Here is a 15,029-nt window from a genome sequence, read left to right on the forward strand (position 1 = left end):
TAATGTTGATAATCAGCAAATATTGAATAAATTGAAATTATTTTGATTCACTGACCAAAAAAGTATAAAAGCAATTTCTGCAAATAGTGTTCCGCCTTACAGTGTTAATTGGTCTCCAGTTCTGATTTCTAATCCTAAAATCTATGTTGGAATTGTATGAGAATACCTACAATTACTGCGCTAGGATTTCTGTGATATATTCTCCAAAAATATATTCATTATTTTTTCACACAAATCAGTGTCACTTCAATTTAGGTAATATTGAGCCCCTCACTTTTACCTTTTAAATACTGAATATTTAAAGTTAAGATTAAAGATCTAACTCTCTTATGTCCTCCTTTTGTAATATTAATCTCAAAAGGATATTTGAGATTCTGCTAGCAACTTCTCACAGAAGATATTCTTGTAATGAATTTGAAATATGTATTTCTAAATGTCAGTTTAATAGACTTGCAACTTCATAAATTGCATCATCACTTCTAAGATAAAGGTATACGTAAGTTGTAACTTCCTTTAAGCAACAAAATGTTTGGTTTTCAAGGCCCTCAAGAATTATTGCAATAAATCCAAATAAGTATTTTTCCGGTTCCTAGCTGTAATAGAAGAGTGAATCAATAAATTAGATTATCTGAAATGAGCTTAAATTTCTAGAGATTTAGGTGACTTTTTCAGCAGGTTTTCAGCAGTGATTACTCACTGTGCATAGGTATAGATTGATTGTTGAGGATTAAAAATAAAACGGTTCCTTTCTTCAAGTTGCTGAAAGAGTAGTAGGAATCGACTCGTGTTGAAATACTAAGTTTTAATACAAAGGAAAATTTAAACGCAATTCTTTAGTGTTTATTATTTCCTTTTTTCCCAATTAAATCCAACTAAAAGTATATGTTTTGTAAACTAGGGAAATTAAAACAAATTATCTATGTATCAATTAGCATAGAGAAACACATGGAATTATTTTTCCAAAGATTAGCAGTGGTCATCTATGAGTGATGCTTGCATCATTTTAAAAATAAGCATGTATTAGCAATAAAACATGTTAGAATGATATTTTCAATAAATTTCAAACCTAAGAACTGAAACAGACGAGAGGTGGGATGTGCCACACACAAATGAAACCAGTAAATGCTAGAGGTTCCGGTGCAGAACGCTTCTAAATGATTTTTGGCAAGAAGTTTATGCCACGGTCGTAGAAGCAACCTGAGTAGCCGCAACTCAAAGTTTCACTCTTTCCAGCCAGGCCCGCGGAAAAACTACAGGCACACAAGTTCTGCCTTCGGTATACACACGTTCCGGGGAGCTGGAAACTAAGTTGGAGAAATGGTCTGATTGGCTAAGAAACGAATGACGCAACGTATCTCAGGCCCACTGAGAATCGGCCTCCCCACGCCTGGCCGAAATTCCGCTTTTGATTGGTCGTTACGGCAAGAGAGCAGCGACATTTCCCGAAATTAACCTCTGAGTCCAAACCCCGAGCCAAGATGGCGGCGGCCAGGTGTTGCAGGCTAAAGCTGCGCGGGCCGGGGCTGTCACTACACACTGCGGCCGAGGCCGCCGTCAGGGCTCCAGAAATGACCGGCCCCGATGTCACGGCGGCCCCCGTGGCGCGCTACCCGCCGATTGTGGCCTCCCTGACTGCCAAGAGCAAGGCTGCACGGCAGCGGCGAGTGGAGCGGTGGCAGGCGACGGTGCACGCGGCCGAGTCGGTGGACGAGAAGCTGCGAATCCTCACCAAGATGCAGTTCATGAAGTACGTGGTTTATCCGCAGACTTTCGCCCTGAACGCTGACCGCTGGTATCAGGGCTTCACCAAGACCGCGTTCTTGTCGGGCCTGCCGCCGCCGCCGCCCCCCGATCCCGCGGAGCCCGCACCCGCCCTGGATGTAGAGGCCCTGCGCGCCGCTGCGTGTGACTGCCTCCTGCAGGAGCACTTCTACCTGCGGCGCAAGCGGCCCCCTCCCCTCTACCAGGAGCGCGAGGCTGTCGCCTCGCCCTTCCTGGATCAGATGGTGGCCACCCTCATGGGCTTGCTCAGCGCACACAACCCCGCCCTGGCCACCGCCACCCTCGGTGAGCCTTGGGACAGCCACGCCGGGCGGGGGAGGTGGGGGACTCTTCATTTCTTTCTTTCTGCATTGTTAGTTTTATTTCTAGTCCTTTTCGCGCCTCGCTGGGTGCCGCCAGGTTTAATAGCAGTCACTGCGCTAAGTATCTGGAGACCGGGTCCCTCCCGGACCTGTGCTGCCACCTACTAGCTGTACAGCCTTCCACGACTCCAGTCTTTGGTTCTGCTTTGTGAAGGCCCAGACAAATGGAGTGGAAGAGCAGTGTTGGTTAAGAGAAGGGGCTCTTAGAGGGCGGGGCAGACCTGAAGTTGGGTTTTGGCCCTTCCACCGGAAAGTTACATGACTGTATGTCAGTTCATTAGCCTTTTTTAGGTTCAGGATTCAAACCTTGCCATTTTGGATTGCCAGGAAACAGCCAGCAACTTATTTTAACTGGTCACTGCAGAGATGAAAAATTAACGGACAGTTTTAAAAATCAGTGTTTCTCAGGCCTTCATTACTTTATATCTACCGCCTGGTAGGTGTCTTAATAAATATTTATTGAATTAATGTTATTAGAACTGTAGATGTGTGCTCAGCTGAGTCTTGTAGTGTGCATGCTACTTTCCTTCTGTCTCAGTCGGGAAGGAAGTAAGGAAGTGGTCTTGAGAGGAGGGAGCCTCGTGGATTTTGACTACTCCTGACTGTTGACCTAGGAAAACTTGACTTGGTCAAGACCCAGATTCCTCTTCTATAAAATAGAGGTGGTGATTACTATACATACCTTTGAGAGTTATTCTGAAGATTGATTTAGTAATTCTGACACATAAAAACTTTTTATTTCTGGTGAGTGATACATCTGTTGGTCTTATTTTCTTTGTTTATTCTTAAGAGAAACCTCTTCCATTACAGTGTATAGTATATGATGGATGGCACAAGTAGACAAATGTTTGAGCATTATATTTAAGTCACAGTCATTTAAGTTAAATCATCATATAACCCAGACTCTATCTTACATCAAAGAGTAATTTTTGATAATTTTTAATTTGCACAATTACTCTTAAGTTCTGTATTGCTGGTATTCTAATAATAACCAAATTTATCTAAATGATTAAATAAAATTTTGAATATCTTTTGATAGATTGCAAACGCCCAGTTCACTTTTACTGGTTGCGAGGTGAAGAAATTATTCCTAGTGGTCATCGGAAAGGTCGAGTTGACGCTTTGCGATACCAAATAAATGATAAACCACACAACCAGATTCGAATATCCAGACAACTCCCAGAGGTAAGGATTTATTGCATATATATCTACTGACATCTGATGAGGAAATGTCATAGGCAGCCTACGTAATCGGCTTAGTAGAATTTAAAGTTTTGGATGGATCCCCTTCAAGTTTCTTTCACATACTTCTCATCCAAAATTCTTTTTCAGTGTTTTAACCCGTTATGGTATGTATAGCCCTCAAAGGTCAAATAATCATTTTTAAGCAGGATTAAGGCATCAGTTTTCAGGACCGTACAAATCTTTTTTTCTTACTCTAAAAATATGGGACGGCTGGGTGGCTCAGTCAGTTAAGCATCTGCCTTCAGCTGAGGTCATGATCCCAAGGTCCTGGGATTAGGCCCAGTGTCAGGCTCCTGGCTCAGCCTGGAGCCAGGAGCCTGCTTCTCCCTCTTCCTTTGTCTCTCCACCCCCCCCCCCGCCCCCTCCCCCATTTTTGCTCTCTCTGTCAAATAAATAAGTAATAAAAATATATATAAACAATTCATAATAGTTTATGATTGTAATCTGTGATAGACTGCACTACCTAATCATAAATCAAGGGATTTTTATAATTGTAAGCTGGTCATTTTTTATATTTATAGTTCTGTGGGAGAAAATAAGTATATTTTGAGTGTTGTCTGTGTCTGTACACACACACACACACACACACACACACACACACACACACACATGCAGATGCACAGGTTTTTTTGGTAAAGGTCCAGACAATAAATATCTTGGGTTTTGGGGGGCCAGAAGTGTGTGTTGCAACAATTCATCCTAGTTCTTAAGTAATGTAAAAGCGGTTATGTACCATATGTAAATGAACGTGCCTGACTGTGTTGCAATAAAACTTTCACTTGTACCATCAGGTGGCTGGCTGGATTTGGCCCATCAATAGATGGTGTTACCAAATCATTTTGTAAAAAACATCTCAGTTTAAGATTTGTAAGTCTATTAAGAACGTGAGTAAAATATGTACATTAGTACTACTGTTGCTGTGAATTCATTCATGACTTTTCTTTTTCTTGAAGTTTGTGCCGCTGGATTATTCTATACCCGTAGAAATCCCTGTTATAACTTGTAAGCCAGACAAACTTCCATTATTCAAACGACAATATGAAAATACCATATTTATTGGTAAGTTTTTCTTTTGAAATATTGTGCCATCAGTGTGTCCAAAGGATCTTGTGCAGATTTACATAATTAATTCTTGATAACCAAGAAGTTCGGATAGTTTACAAGCAATATAATTCATAATCTCAGGTTGTTGTAATATGCATGAAAATTGGGGAAAAAATATTCTTTCAGCTCACTATTTAAAATTTTACTTGTTTCTACTGTGCTAGCAGCATTTAACTTTAAAAAATAGTTTTACATATTAAGTTTCGTTGACTTATGAAGAAAAGTAATTTGTCCTTTTTCAGGAGTAAACCAGTATAGAGCCAGACTTGAGGCAGTGATTGTGCCACTTCTGTTTGTGCCACACTGTGTCTTCTGTTTGTGCCACACTGATAACCACTAGGAATATAAAAATTAATAAGGCCTGGGAGCACCTGGGTAGCACAGTTGTTAAGCGTCTGCCTTTGGCTCAGGGCGTGATCCCGGGGTTCCGGGATCGAGTCCCACATCAGGCTCCTCCACTGGGAACCTGCTTCTTCCTCTCCCACTCCCCTGCTGTGTTCCCTCTTTCGCTGGCTGTCTCTCACATAAATAAATTAAAATATCTTTAAAAAAAAATTTAATAAGGCCTGTGTCTGCCCATGTGTAGCTTCTACTTTTGCTATCTTTTTGATTCTAGTAATTCCTAGTTGACTGGAAGATTTTAAGAAACCAGCTTTATACTAGTCCTCCAGACATGTTTTATCAGCCCCCTCTGTGTCACTGTGGTCTTATAGAGTGAATTGTGGGAACTTTTGGTTGAAAAGATTTTACTACTAAAGTCAAGAATATAAGCATTTCATGAAACATTGACTCTCGTTTTCCTTACTGGAAATACGGCATAAAAATCATTTTTTTAGGGGCGCCTGGGTGGCACAGCAGTTAAGCGTCTGCCTTCTGCTCAGGGCGTGATCCCGGCGTTATGGGATCGAGCCCCACATCAGGCTCCTCCACTATGAGCCTGCTTCTTCCTCTCCCACTCCCCCTGCTTGTGTTCCCTCTCTCGCTGGCTGTCTGTATCTCTGTCAAATAAATAAATAAAAGCTTTAAAAAATCATTTTTTAAAAATTAGGAACAAAGTATGTAATTTTTATATTAAAATGATAAAGGAGACTTTTTAATGAAATGTTTGTATCATTTGGAGAATAAGACAAGGAAAATAATGATGAATAAAAGGTTTGAAAAAAACTAAGCAATAGGGAGTTTTAAATAAACCTTGCCTACATTCTTTTGACTTACCCTGTGTCATCAGAGTGGGCTTGATGATAGCTAGCAGATCGTACTTTCATGTGAAGTTTAACTTCATTATAATCAGTGAAATAAATAAATCAACCTTCCCACTTGTGTAGTTTGAATACTGATCACGGGATGTGTAGAGGAGAAAGATGGGTTTGAAGCAGAGACTACGGATGTGTGCTCCAGATGTTCACAGGGACGTTTCGTCTGAAATGTTTTTATTTTGCTCCTCAGGCTCAAAGACTGCGGATCCATACTGTTATGGTCACACACAGTTCCATCTGTTACCTGACAAATTAAAAAGGGAAAGGCTTTTGAAACGGAACTGCGCTGATCAGATAGAAGTTGTTTTTAGAGCTAATGCTATTGCAAGCCTCTTTGCTTGGACTGGAGCGCAAGCTGTGTATCAAGGTAACATTTTATGGTGGTGTTCTTGGAAGATATCTGTGACATTTTAAGAAATCAGTGGTTTCTTTGGGTTAAGCGTAGGTTGAATCTTAACATTTTGAAAACTTTTACAGTGACAAAAAACGCAGTTGATCTTGTACTTGGACCACTTTTGTGTGAATGAATTTTTTTCTGATGTTTTCAAACAGATCAAAGACTGTAGCGAACCACGTGAGCTCTGTAGGTGATAGCAGCTTTCTGAAGCTGGAAAAGGAAATGCTTTGGTGGATTAAATTTTAGATTAAATCACAACTGTTCTGTATAATATCTTTGAAGGCTATATCCAGGATGTGGATTAAGAGATTGTTTATTCATTCAGTAAATAATGAATGCTTTCTAGGAACCAAGCAGTGTTGGCTTTGGAGATGCAGTGTTGAATGAGGCGGGCAGATCCTGCTGTCTTGGAGCTTATAGTGAGGAGAGGAAAAGATAATAAACATGTAATGTTTTTAGCGAGTGGTAATAGTATGGAGGAAATACACTACGTAAGGGACAGAATGACTTACCAGGTACAGGTATAAATCAGATATGGGGCCAAATTTATTTAAATGGAGTAATTCAGGGGTGGTCTCTAAAAAATGGCATTTGAACGAAGACCTGACTGTCGAGGAGCTACCTAAGCACAAACTTGGGGGAAAGACGCTTACACGCAAAAGGAATACAAGGAAAAGTCTCTGAGGTAGGAAGAGACTTGAAGTTTTAAAGGATAATGAAGGGAGGGGGAGAATGATGGAGGATGAGATAAAGGAAGCCAAAGGCCGGATCACAGGGGACTTTGAGAGCCCATTGTGAGGCATTTGGATTTTAGGACAGAACCTGAGGTAATAAACTACAACCTGTAACCAGATTGGTCATATATGAGTTCCCAGGAGGAATTTATTTTATTTTTTTATAGTAATTTTTTTATTATGTTATGTTAGTCACCATACCCCAGGAGGAATTTAATACAGATTTAATTATTTCTAGGCTCATATTTATATATATATATATATATATATATATATATATATATATATATATATATATATATATAGTTTAATCTTTTACTCACAATTGTTGACTTGAGAGACTAGGGATAGGATTAGACAGAAGCAGAAACAGGAATATTTCTCAAAGACATTAGAATGGCACGGTTTATGCATTAAAAGTAAAGTGCTTCTTTTTCCCTATATTTAATTACAAATGCTAACAGTATTATTCATTGGCTAGCTTCATGAAGCCTGACAGAAAATATGTAGGAGGAAAGAACATTACTGCTTGACCCTGGCAGTGGAATATAAAAGTGTTAAAGCCAGTCAGTCTAGAGCAAGAAGCACCCAGAAAATTTGAATAGTAAAGGTATTAAAGGCATCCTGGAACCTATGACACAAGATACACAAGGTGAAATAACAACAGCGCATAAAACCAATTTCAAAATATGTAAAGGAAGAATAGAATTTGTCTAAGGACATGAATTGAAGTCCTTAGAAAGTCCTGTTTTTCCTGAAGGTTTTTTTTTGTAGATTTGGTGACATAGAAGGATGTAGTGGTTGTTGGGTGCGAGATGCTGCTGGTACCGGGAAGATGAGTGTGTTTGAACGGAGTTAGTTCCAGATACGGGGGAGAGCTGCATTGGTAGAGCTTGCTGCCTTTTTGAGTTGAAGTGAGTTAAGATTGAAAGCTGTTGAAGAACGAAGTTGTTGAGAATGCGTCATGAGTTTGGGGATATCCGAGGGGAGGAAATAATTTTTGATGCAGAAATAGAATATAGGATTAGAATGGAGAAGATGAGGAAAACTTTGAGATCTTCAGGAATTTGGTAGGTAAAATATTTAGGTTTTAGGGGATATTCGATACCCTCTAATGTGAAAATGTTTTGTTTTGGTAAAATATATTCCATGTATAAATTTCAGTATAACTTTTTTCTCTAGGATTTTGGAGTGAAGCAGATGTTACTCGGCCTTTTGTCTCTCAGGGCGTGATCACAGATGGAAAATACTTTTCCTTTTTCTGCTACCAGTTAAATACGTTGGCACTGACTGCACAAGCTGATCAAAATAACCCTCGTAAAAATATATGTTGGGGGACACAAAGTAAGCCTCTTTATGAAACAATTGAAGATAATAATGTGAAAGGTTTTAACGATGATGTCCTGCTCCAGATAGTTCACTTTCTACTGAACAGACCAAAAGAAGACAAATGTCAGCTGTTGGAAAACTAAGAAGAGATAATTGATTCAAGACTTCGGGAATACTTCAGTTTCACTGAAGGACAAATAAAAGGAATTTTAATGATGAGACTTGTCAAATGCATTATTTTGAGACAAATAATTTTTATGTTTACCTGTGATTAGACCTCTCATTCTGCTCAGAGTACACACTGAAAGATTTAATTTTAGAGTATGTTGTTTTAAGGTAATTTTATTCATATATGACTAATTGATGAGACCAGTTGAGCATTCTGCAATACCTGGTATTAGTTGCATGTGATTCTGAAAGTAAGGGAAGGATAATTCAAAAGTTTGAGAATAGGTAGATGCGTTTTATTTTTCTTTTTAGGTTTTAGTTTTTTCATTGATAAATGATAGAGAGTTTCAGAGTCCTACTCAAACTGCTTTATAACTGTTCCATCCTTGATGGAACAATATTTGGAAGTATAGGAAACTGAGGCCCAGAGGAGTTAAGTGACTTATCCACAATTTTACAGATGATTAATAATATAACTGATGAATTACATGCAACTTAGGTTCTTAGCCCTTAGAAGTAACGTTAACAAGTGCAGGACTGCTGTTTATTGCTGGTACCTAACAGGTGGCACAGGATACTCAGTAAATACGTGACCCAAGGGCACTGGGCTGGCTCAGTCAGTAGAGCAGGCGACTCCTGATCTCAGGGTTGTAAGTTCAAGCCCCATGTTGGGTGTAGAGATTACTTAAAATGTTTTATTAAAAAAAAAAGAAGTAATGTTAACATTTCCGTTTGTGATTTGCTCTGTCCCAAAGATGAGGAAACTACGTTTGCTATGTTTCAAAATCAGTTGTCAGTAAAATTGTTAATCTTGTTGAGAGTTAAGATTTCATTCAAAACATTTTTAGTGAGAAGAAAGAATTACCTTTGTACAATCATGCTTACTCTTTATTTTATATAACCTCCTGTTGTGAATTCTTAAAACACCCCATTAGGTACTGTAATCATATGACAAATAATCTCCATTTCCTCCCTCACTTCCTTCTTTCCTTTCTTCCCTCCCTACTTCCTTTCCTCCCTCCCTCCTCTTTCTCTCTTTCAAGACAGAGGCCACAGTTACACTGATTGATTCCTCAGCTAGAAGCCTAGGGATTATTGCCATAGGTGATTGCTAAACTGAAGGAATAGCATCTGAAAGATGTCGTTCAGTTCAGCCAAAGGCTTGCTTTGCAAGGCACTGTGCTGTCTTCCCTCTTTAATGCATTATTTTCAGTTTACGCAGAAAGCCAGTCTTAAGCAGTTTCCAAAGCATGAAATACTGTTCTCTACCTTTGGTCCTGTCTGTTCAGTCCATGTGTTGCGTTCCCATTCATCCTTGATGGAAAAATGCAGATGTATGGAGAGCAACCTTACCAAGCTCCAAGTATAGTGATACTTCTCTTAATCGTGGCTTTCATTTTCTAACTCTTTGCATCTTCAGCAATTTGAGTTGCCATCATTTATTTCTGCCCCCATAAAACAAAATTATCTTACAGAGTTTAAGGATTAAATGAACCCATGCATGTGAAAGTGCTTTAAAATTCTATGTAATGAAAATATTTAGGATTCAGTTGATATACCATTGCTTTCCCTAAGCTGATTATATTTAATTCATGTTTAATTGTCCCATCCTTTGAATACTTAAACCTCTGGTAGCACCTGTTTCATCCTCTCGTAATAATTTTTCTCATTCCAAATGAAGAACACATCACATACATACCTAACTTAATACGTGTCAGGACCTCCCATAGCACTTACTATATTCTGGAGCGTGGTCTAGATATTTTATGTATATTAGCTCATTTAATCATCACAAGCATTCCATGAGCTAGGTACTATTCCCATTTTGCAGATGAGTTAATAGGGCACAAAACCCACTAGCTTACTGAAGACCATATACTAGAATGTGGCAGGGTTGAAATTTGAGCCCTGATGATCTGACTCCAGAACCTACTTAAAACCACTGGTGTATATTCCTTAATAATACCCTGTAGCTGTCGGTGCTATGGCACTACAACAGCGACATAAACTTAGATACAGGATGGGTTAATTCTGACTAGTATGAATCCTGGAGATGTGTTTTGGAGCAAGTGGCATTTGAATTGGTTCTTGATAGACGGTGTTTTCCAACAAGAGGACAGTAAGTGGGTGGAACTGTGCGTGAAGGTGGAAAGCTGCAGGACGTACTTGGGAAATAGGCAGTAACTTCATTCACACAAGTTGGATGTGGCCTAAAAGTTGAGAAAAACAAAGATTATTTACCAAGAAACAAAAATCTTACTGGTGCCAGACTTCTGCATAACACTGAGCATTAGGAAACAGTGCAGCAGTGTCACAGACTTCCAGAGGAAAAGTTACAAGAAATCTAGGACCAGCCAAGATAATAGACAGTGTAGAACAATTGGAAAAAAATGTCAGAACACCCAAGTCATTTATAAGTTTATGAAAGTGTACTACAGTTGATCAGCAAATGGTAATAGGAGGAACCATGAATGGAGAATCAAAATGAATATGAGTACACCAAGTCATATCAGGCAAAATGAAGCATAAAGCAGACTTAGCAGTATTACTTTCAAGCAATTCAAGGCAAAATTCCAGTGTTAAAAGGTCATTAATATGTTGTAAATTGTAATCAGTATGTGAAATGTTGGTATAAATCTTAAGTTGGAGTACCTAAAAATAAGGAATAACTAGTAAAATTGATGTAATAAAATTTGGTACCTTAGAAAAAAGTTTTAAAATGTGATAGAACTTGTATATAAAATCATTGATTAGACTGTAGAAAGTCTCAGGGTTTTTTTGTTTGGTTTTTTTTTTTTTTTTTTGTATTTTTTTGTATTTTTTTTTGTATTTTTGTATTTTTTTTGTATTTTTGTATTTTTTTTTTTTGTATTTTTTTTAAAGACAGTATATATTTGTCAGAGCACAAGCAGAGCCACCCAGCAGCACAACTGAGCCACCCAGACATCCCTTCAGGAAATTCTTAAAAGCCAGAATTATACAGGTCATGAACTCTGTCCATACCACAGTATATCTAAAAGTTATTAATACAGTTTTTAATCAGAAACATGTAATCATTTGAAAATAAAAGTGTCTTTCTAAATAACTACATAGTTGCTATTAGTTTGCCTGGACAAAATATTCAATATATAATCAAACATTCCTAGAGTTAAATCACAGTCTAAAAATGAAAGCTATCTTACTTGCCTTTTCATTTTTAGTCAGATATATTTTTATATAATCTAGACATTTGTACATTTCCTATGCTTGACAAGTTGATTTCTTTGATCAAGAAAGCATTTTATTAATGTAAAAATAAAACTTTAACTAGACTAAAATGTAATAAATTGCATATAAAGCTAGTGGATTATAGCCAAAGTTATTCTGAACATGTTTTCTCTTAGGGATACGTGAAGATGCTGCAGGATATAACCACTAAACAAATATAATCCATCTTCCCTCTGCAGCTGTCAACCAACTTTGCTTTAATACCCTGAGAAAAATGATATTTCTATTAAAACACATGGAGTAGAATGTAAAAAGCCACATAGTTTTTAAGAGATACAACATGAAGTTCAAAGAAATTTTTACTAATCTCAGAACTCTGGTGCCGGGAATGGTCAGCAATCCCTGTACCAACGGATGAGAGATTACTCCAGACTTTGCTGTGAAAGAGGAGAAGGCAAGGGGGTCAACGCTCAGAGACGAAGACCCTTTACTCTTCTTTGCTCTCACCTTTATTCATGCCTCAGGATAATCGTAAGTTTTTATTACTCTGTTTCTCAAGCAAGTGATATGTGGCAAGGGGTCTTAGGGAAAATAGAAGAGTCTGATTACGGGAAGGATACAATGTGCTGATCAGCGTGTTCTACGAATTCTGTTAAACGTAGCTTTAGGGGATAATGCATACTTCTCTTAGGTCACAGGGCAGCTGTTGGGCTAAGAAAGCTTCAGGGAAGGTAACTCTCCGCGGCAGAGTGGTCCCGCAGGCCCCCTGCATTCCAAGCCCTGTGCCCTTCGAAACCTTCCATTGCCCCCAGCGGCCTCTGTGTTACATTGTAGCAAGCCAGGTATTATGGCTGATTTCATGCTCTACGTTAACCCCAACACTCTGAAAGAGCTTCAGATCTTCAGCTCTTTAGTCTTGGGTATGAGACCCATTTGCCAGTTTACTTAATGGCAAATTTATAATGCTGTGTGTTTATGTAAAATAAGAAAATCAGCATTTTCCAGAGAGTTAAAAAAATAAGGAAAATTAGAACAAAAATATAAATGTAGAAAATGATGACATGTAAAAAAACAGAATTGACAAAGAGATGCGGTAACTGGTTCTATATTCTAGCCTCTCCCGTGTTAGTAAAAGATAATATTCTGGCAAATCTAATCAAGAGGAAAAAGAAAACACTTAAAATTGGAAAAGGTGATGTGATATACATGGTGGAGACTCTGGATAAGAAAATACTCTATATAGAAAATTTGGACATTTTTCCCTGAGGAATATAAATAAGATTAAATCAAGTAAAGATAGAAAACCTAAATTGGCCATGGAAAAAACTGAAAATGTTTCTGAGAAACTCCCTGCAAGGTTCCACAGCAACAGAGTTTACCCATGGATTCTTTAAAATTTCCAGGAAGCAACCTAAATTTTGGAACGCTACTCGGTTCGTTTTCTTAAATGCTCATTTTTCCAGTTAAAAAAAAATCACTAAGAAATGTATAAGTTAAGCGCACGTTTCAGTGTAAATGCTGAAATCCCAAACCAAATGCTTTATACCAAATTTAACAGTTATTAAAAGAATCCATGCTAATAAGGTGGATTTAATCATGGAAATTTGGTAATGGATGGATGTTAATGATGTTAAGAAATATGCTAATAGAAGACATTAGTGGTTCAAAGGAGAAAAATAAGGCTTTTGATAAAATTCTTATTCTTGTTTAAAAAAGGAAAGAAACATAGGTAAGTATTAATAGGAAGATATTTTAATGAGAACCTTATATTAGTTAATTCCTGACTAATGTTTAATGATGAAACATAAGTGTTATTCCCACTGAAGTCAAGTGAGACGGCCAGCTTTGACCTTTATGTGTTTTGTTTGCTGATCCAGTCCAAGTGCTAGAATGAGAGAAGTAGGTACTCATTGAAAGTTTGTTGATTGGATGTAAACAAATGAACTAATGAACTTTCTAGTTTGAGATTTGGTGTATCTCCTTATTTATTTGCACCTTTTATATCTCACCAAAATTTAGGGTTTTCTTTATGAAGATTGCCACACATTTATTTATGACTAGATTTTTGTGTAATTGCGAATATTTTCTTTCCAATTATATTGTTCATGGCTTTTAAAAATGGCTTTTGTACTATTGATTGATACATGTTTATTTCATAAAAGGCAATCTAATTAGCTCATTAAATCAATAATTTTTTAGTTGAGGGGCATCTGGGTAGCTTAGTCGGTTGAGCGGCTGACTCTTGGATTCAGCTCAGGTCATGATCTTAGGGGCATGGGATCAAGCCCAAGTCAGGCGTGCAGAGTCCGCTTGAAGATTCTCACTCTCTGCCCCTCCCCCCCCATGTGTGCGCACATGTGCTCTCTCTCTCTCTCTCTCAAATAAATAAATCTTTAAAACAAAATGTAAAAACCTTTAAAAAAATGTTTTAGTTGATTCTCACAAGGTGTATAGGTCCAATCTGATTTGGGTTTCTCTAAAACTGCTTATCAGCGTAGACAGTCATTAACCGTCATATAGCAAAATCCACCGAACAGTTCTGTGACCTTTATTACTCAGTACTCTGACTCATTTGTCATGGTTGACCACTCCTTCATTCTTCATGTAGTGTTGCAGTGTCTCCTATTGTCTTCAATGCAAAATACTCTTGGTTTTCCTCCTTCCTCATTGACCATTCTTTCAACTTCCCCCCTGCTGTTCTTCCTCTAATCTTCATTCAAATATTGGTATACCTCCAGGTTCTGTCTAGGCTCCATCTTTTCTTTCTCCACAGTCTTTCCCTAAATAACCTTATCAAGTCCGATGGATTTAAATATACTTATAAACACATTCAGAATTATAATTTGATTTCAATTTTGTTTCATATCTGAACTGTATATATCACCATTGTAACTGAATAAGTGTGAGTGATTAAGATTACTGGTGATTTTTTTCCTAATTTTTAAATTTTCTAAATTCCCAGAAAATATGTATTATTTTTATAATCAGAAAAAAAATTTCATTTTAATTGAAATTACTTATCTTTCTTAAATGGACTCTAATATGGAACAAGCATTCTGTGTCAAATTCCACTCCATCATAAACAACCTCATTGTGAAATTGTATTTGAAAAAATATTTCTTGATTATATTAGTTATTTGAGAAAATGTTTATTCAGCAAGATTCACATAAGTTTCATCACACAAGGATTTTAACTTATTTTATGTTGATGGCCCCTGGACTTAGATACTAGATATGAAAACTTAGATACTAGATATGAAAGCCTTAGGTTTTTTCATGAGATGTCTTAATAGATAAGTCAAGTTAATTAGTATGCATTTTGCATTTTATATTAAATTATAGCTCATTTTGGTTAATGCTTGGATTAAATTAAATAAATTAAGGTTAATTCACATAAAATGTTAGGTACAATAATTTTTAAGATTTACTCATTTATTACTACAGA

The 15,029-nt window shown here is 37.5% G+C and overlaps 1 protein-coding gene across 1 annotated transcript; it reads left to right on the top strand.

Moving 5' to 3' along the window:
- The first annotated feature begins 1,238 nt into the window (after positions 1-1,238).
- MRPS30 (mitochondrial ribosomal protein S30) lies at positions 1,239-8,426 on the top strand. Its single transcript, XM_026506931.4, has 5 exons — positions 1,239-2,067; positions 3,184-3,329; positions 4,343-4,448; positions 5,940-6,116; positions 8,063-8,426. The coding sequence occupies exons 1-5, from the start codon at positions 1,479-1,481 to the stop codon at positions 8,350-8,352; spliced, it is 1,308 nt and encodes a 435-aa protein (XP_026362716.1). The 5' UTR covers positions 1,239-1,478; the 3' UTR covers positions 8,353-8,426.
- Positions 8,427-15,029: the final 6,603 nt, after the last annotated feature.

Source organism: Ursus arctos, unplaced genomic scaffold (assembly GCF_023065955.2).
Source record: "Ursus arctos isolate Adak ecotype North America unplaced genomic scaffold, UrsArc2.0 scaffold_15, whole genome shotgun sequence".
Classification (NCBI taxonomy): Eukaryota; Metazoa; Chordata; class Mammalia; order Carnivora; family Ursidae; genus Ursus; species Ursus arctos.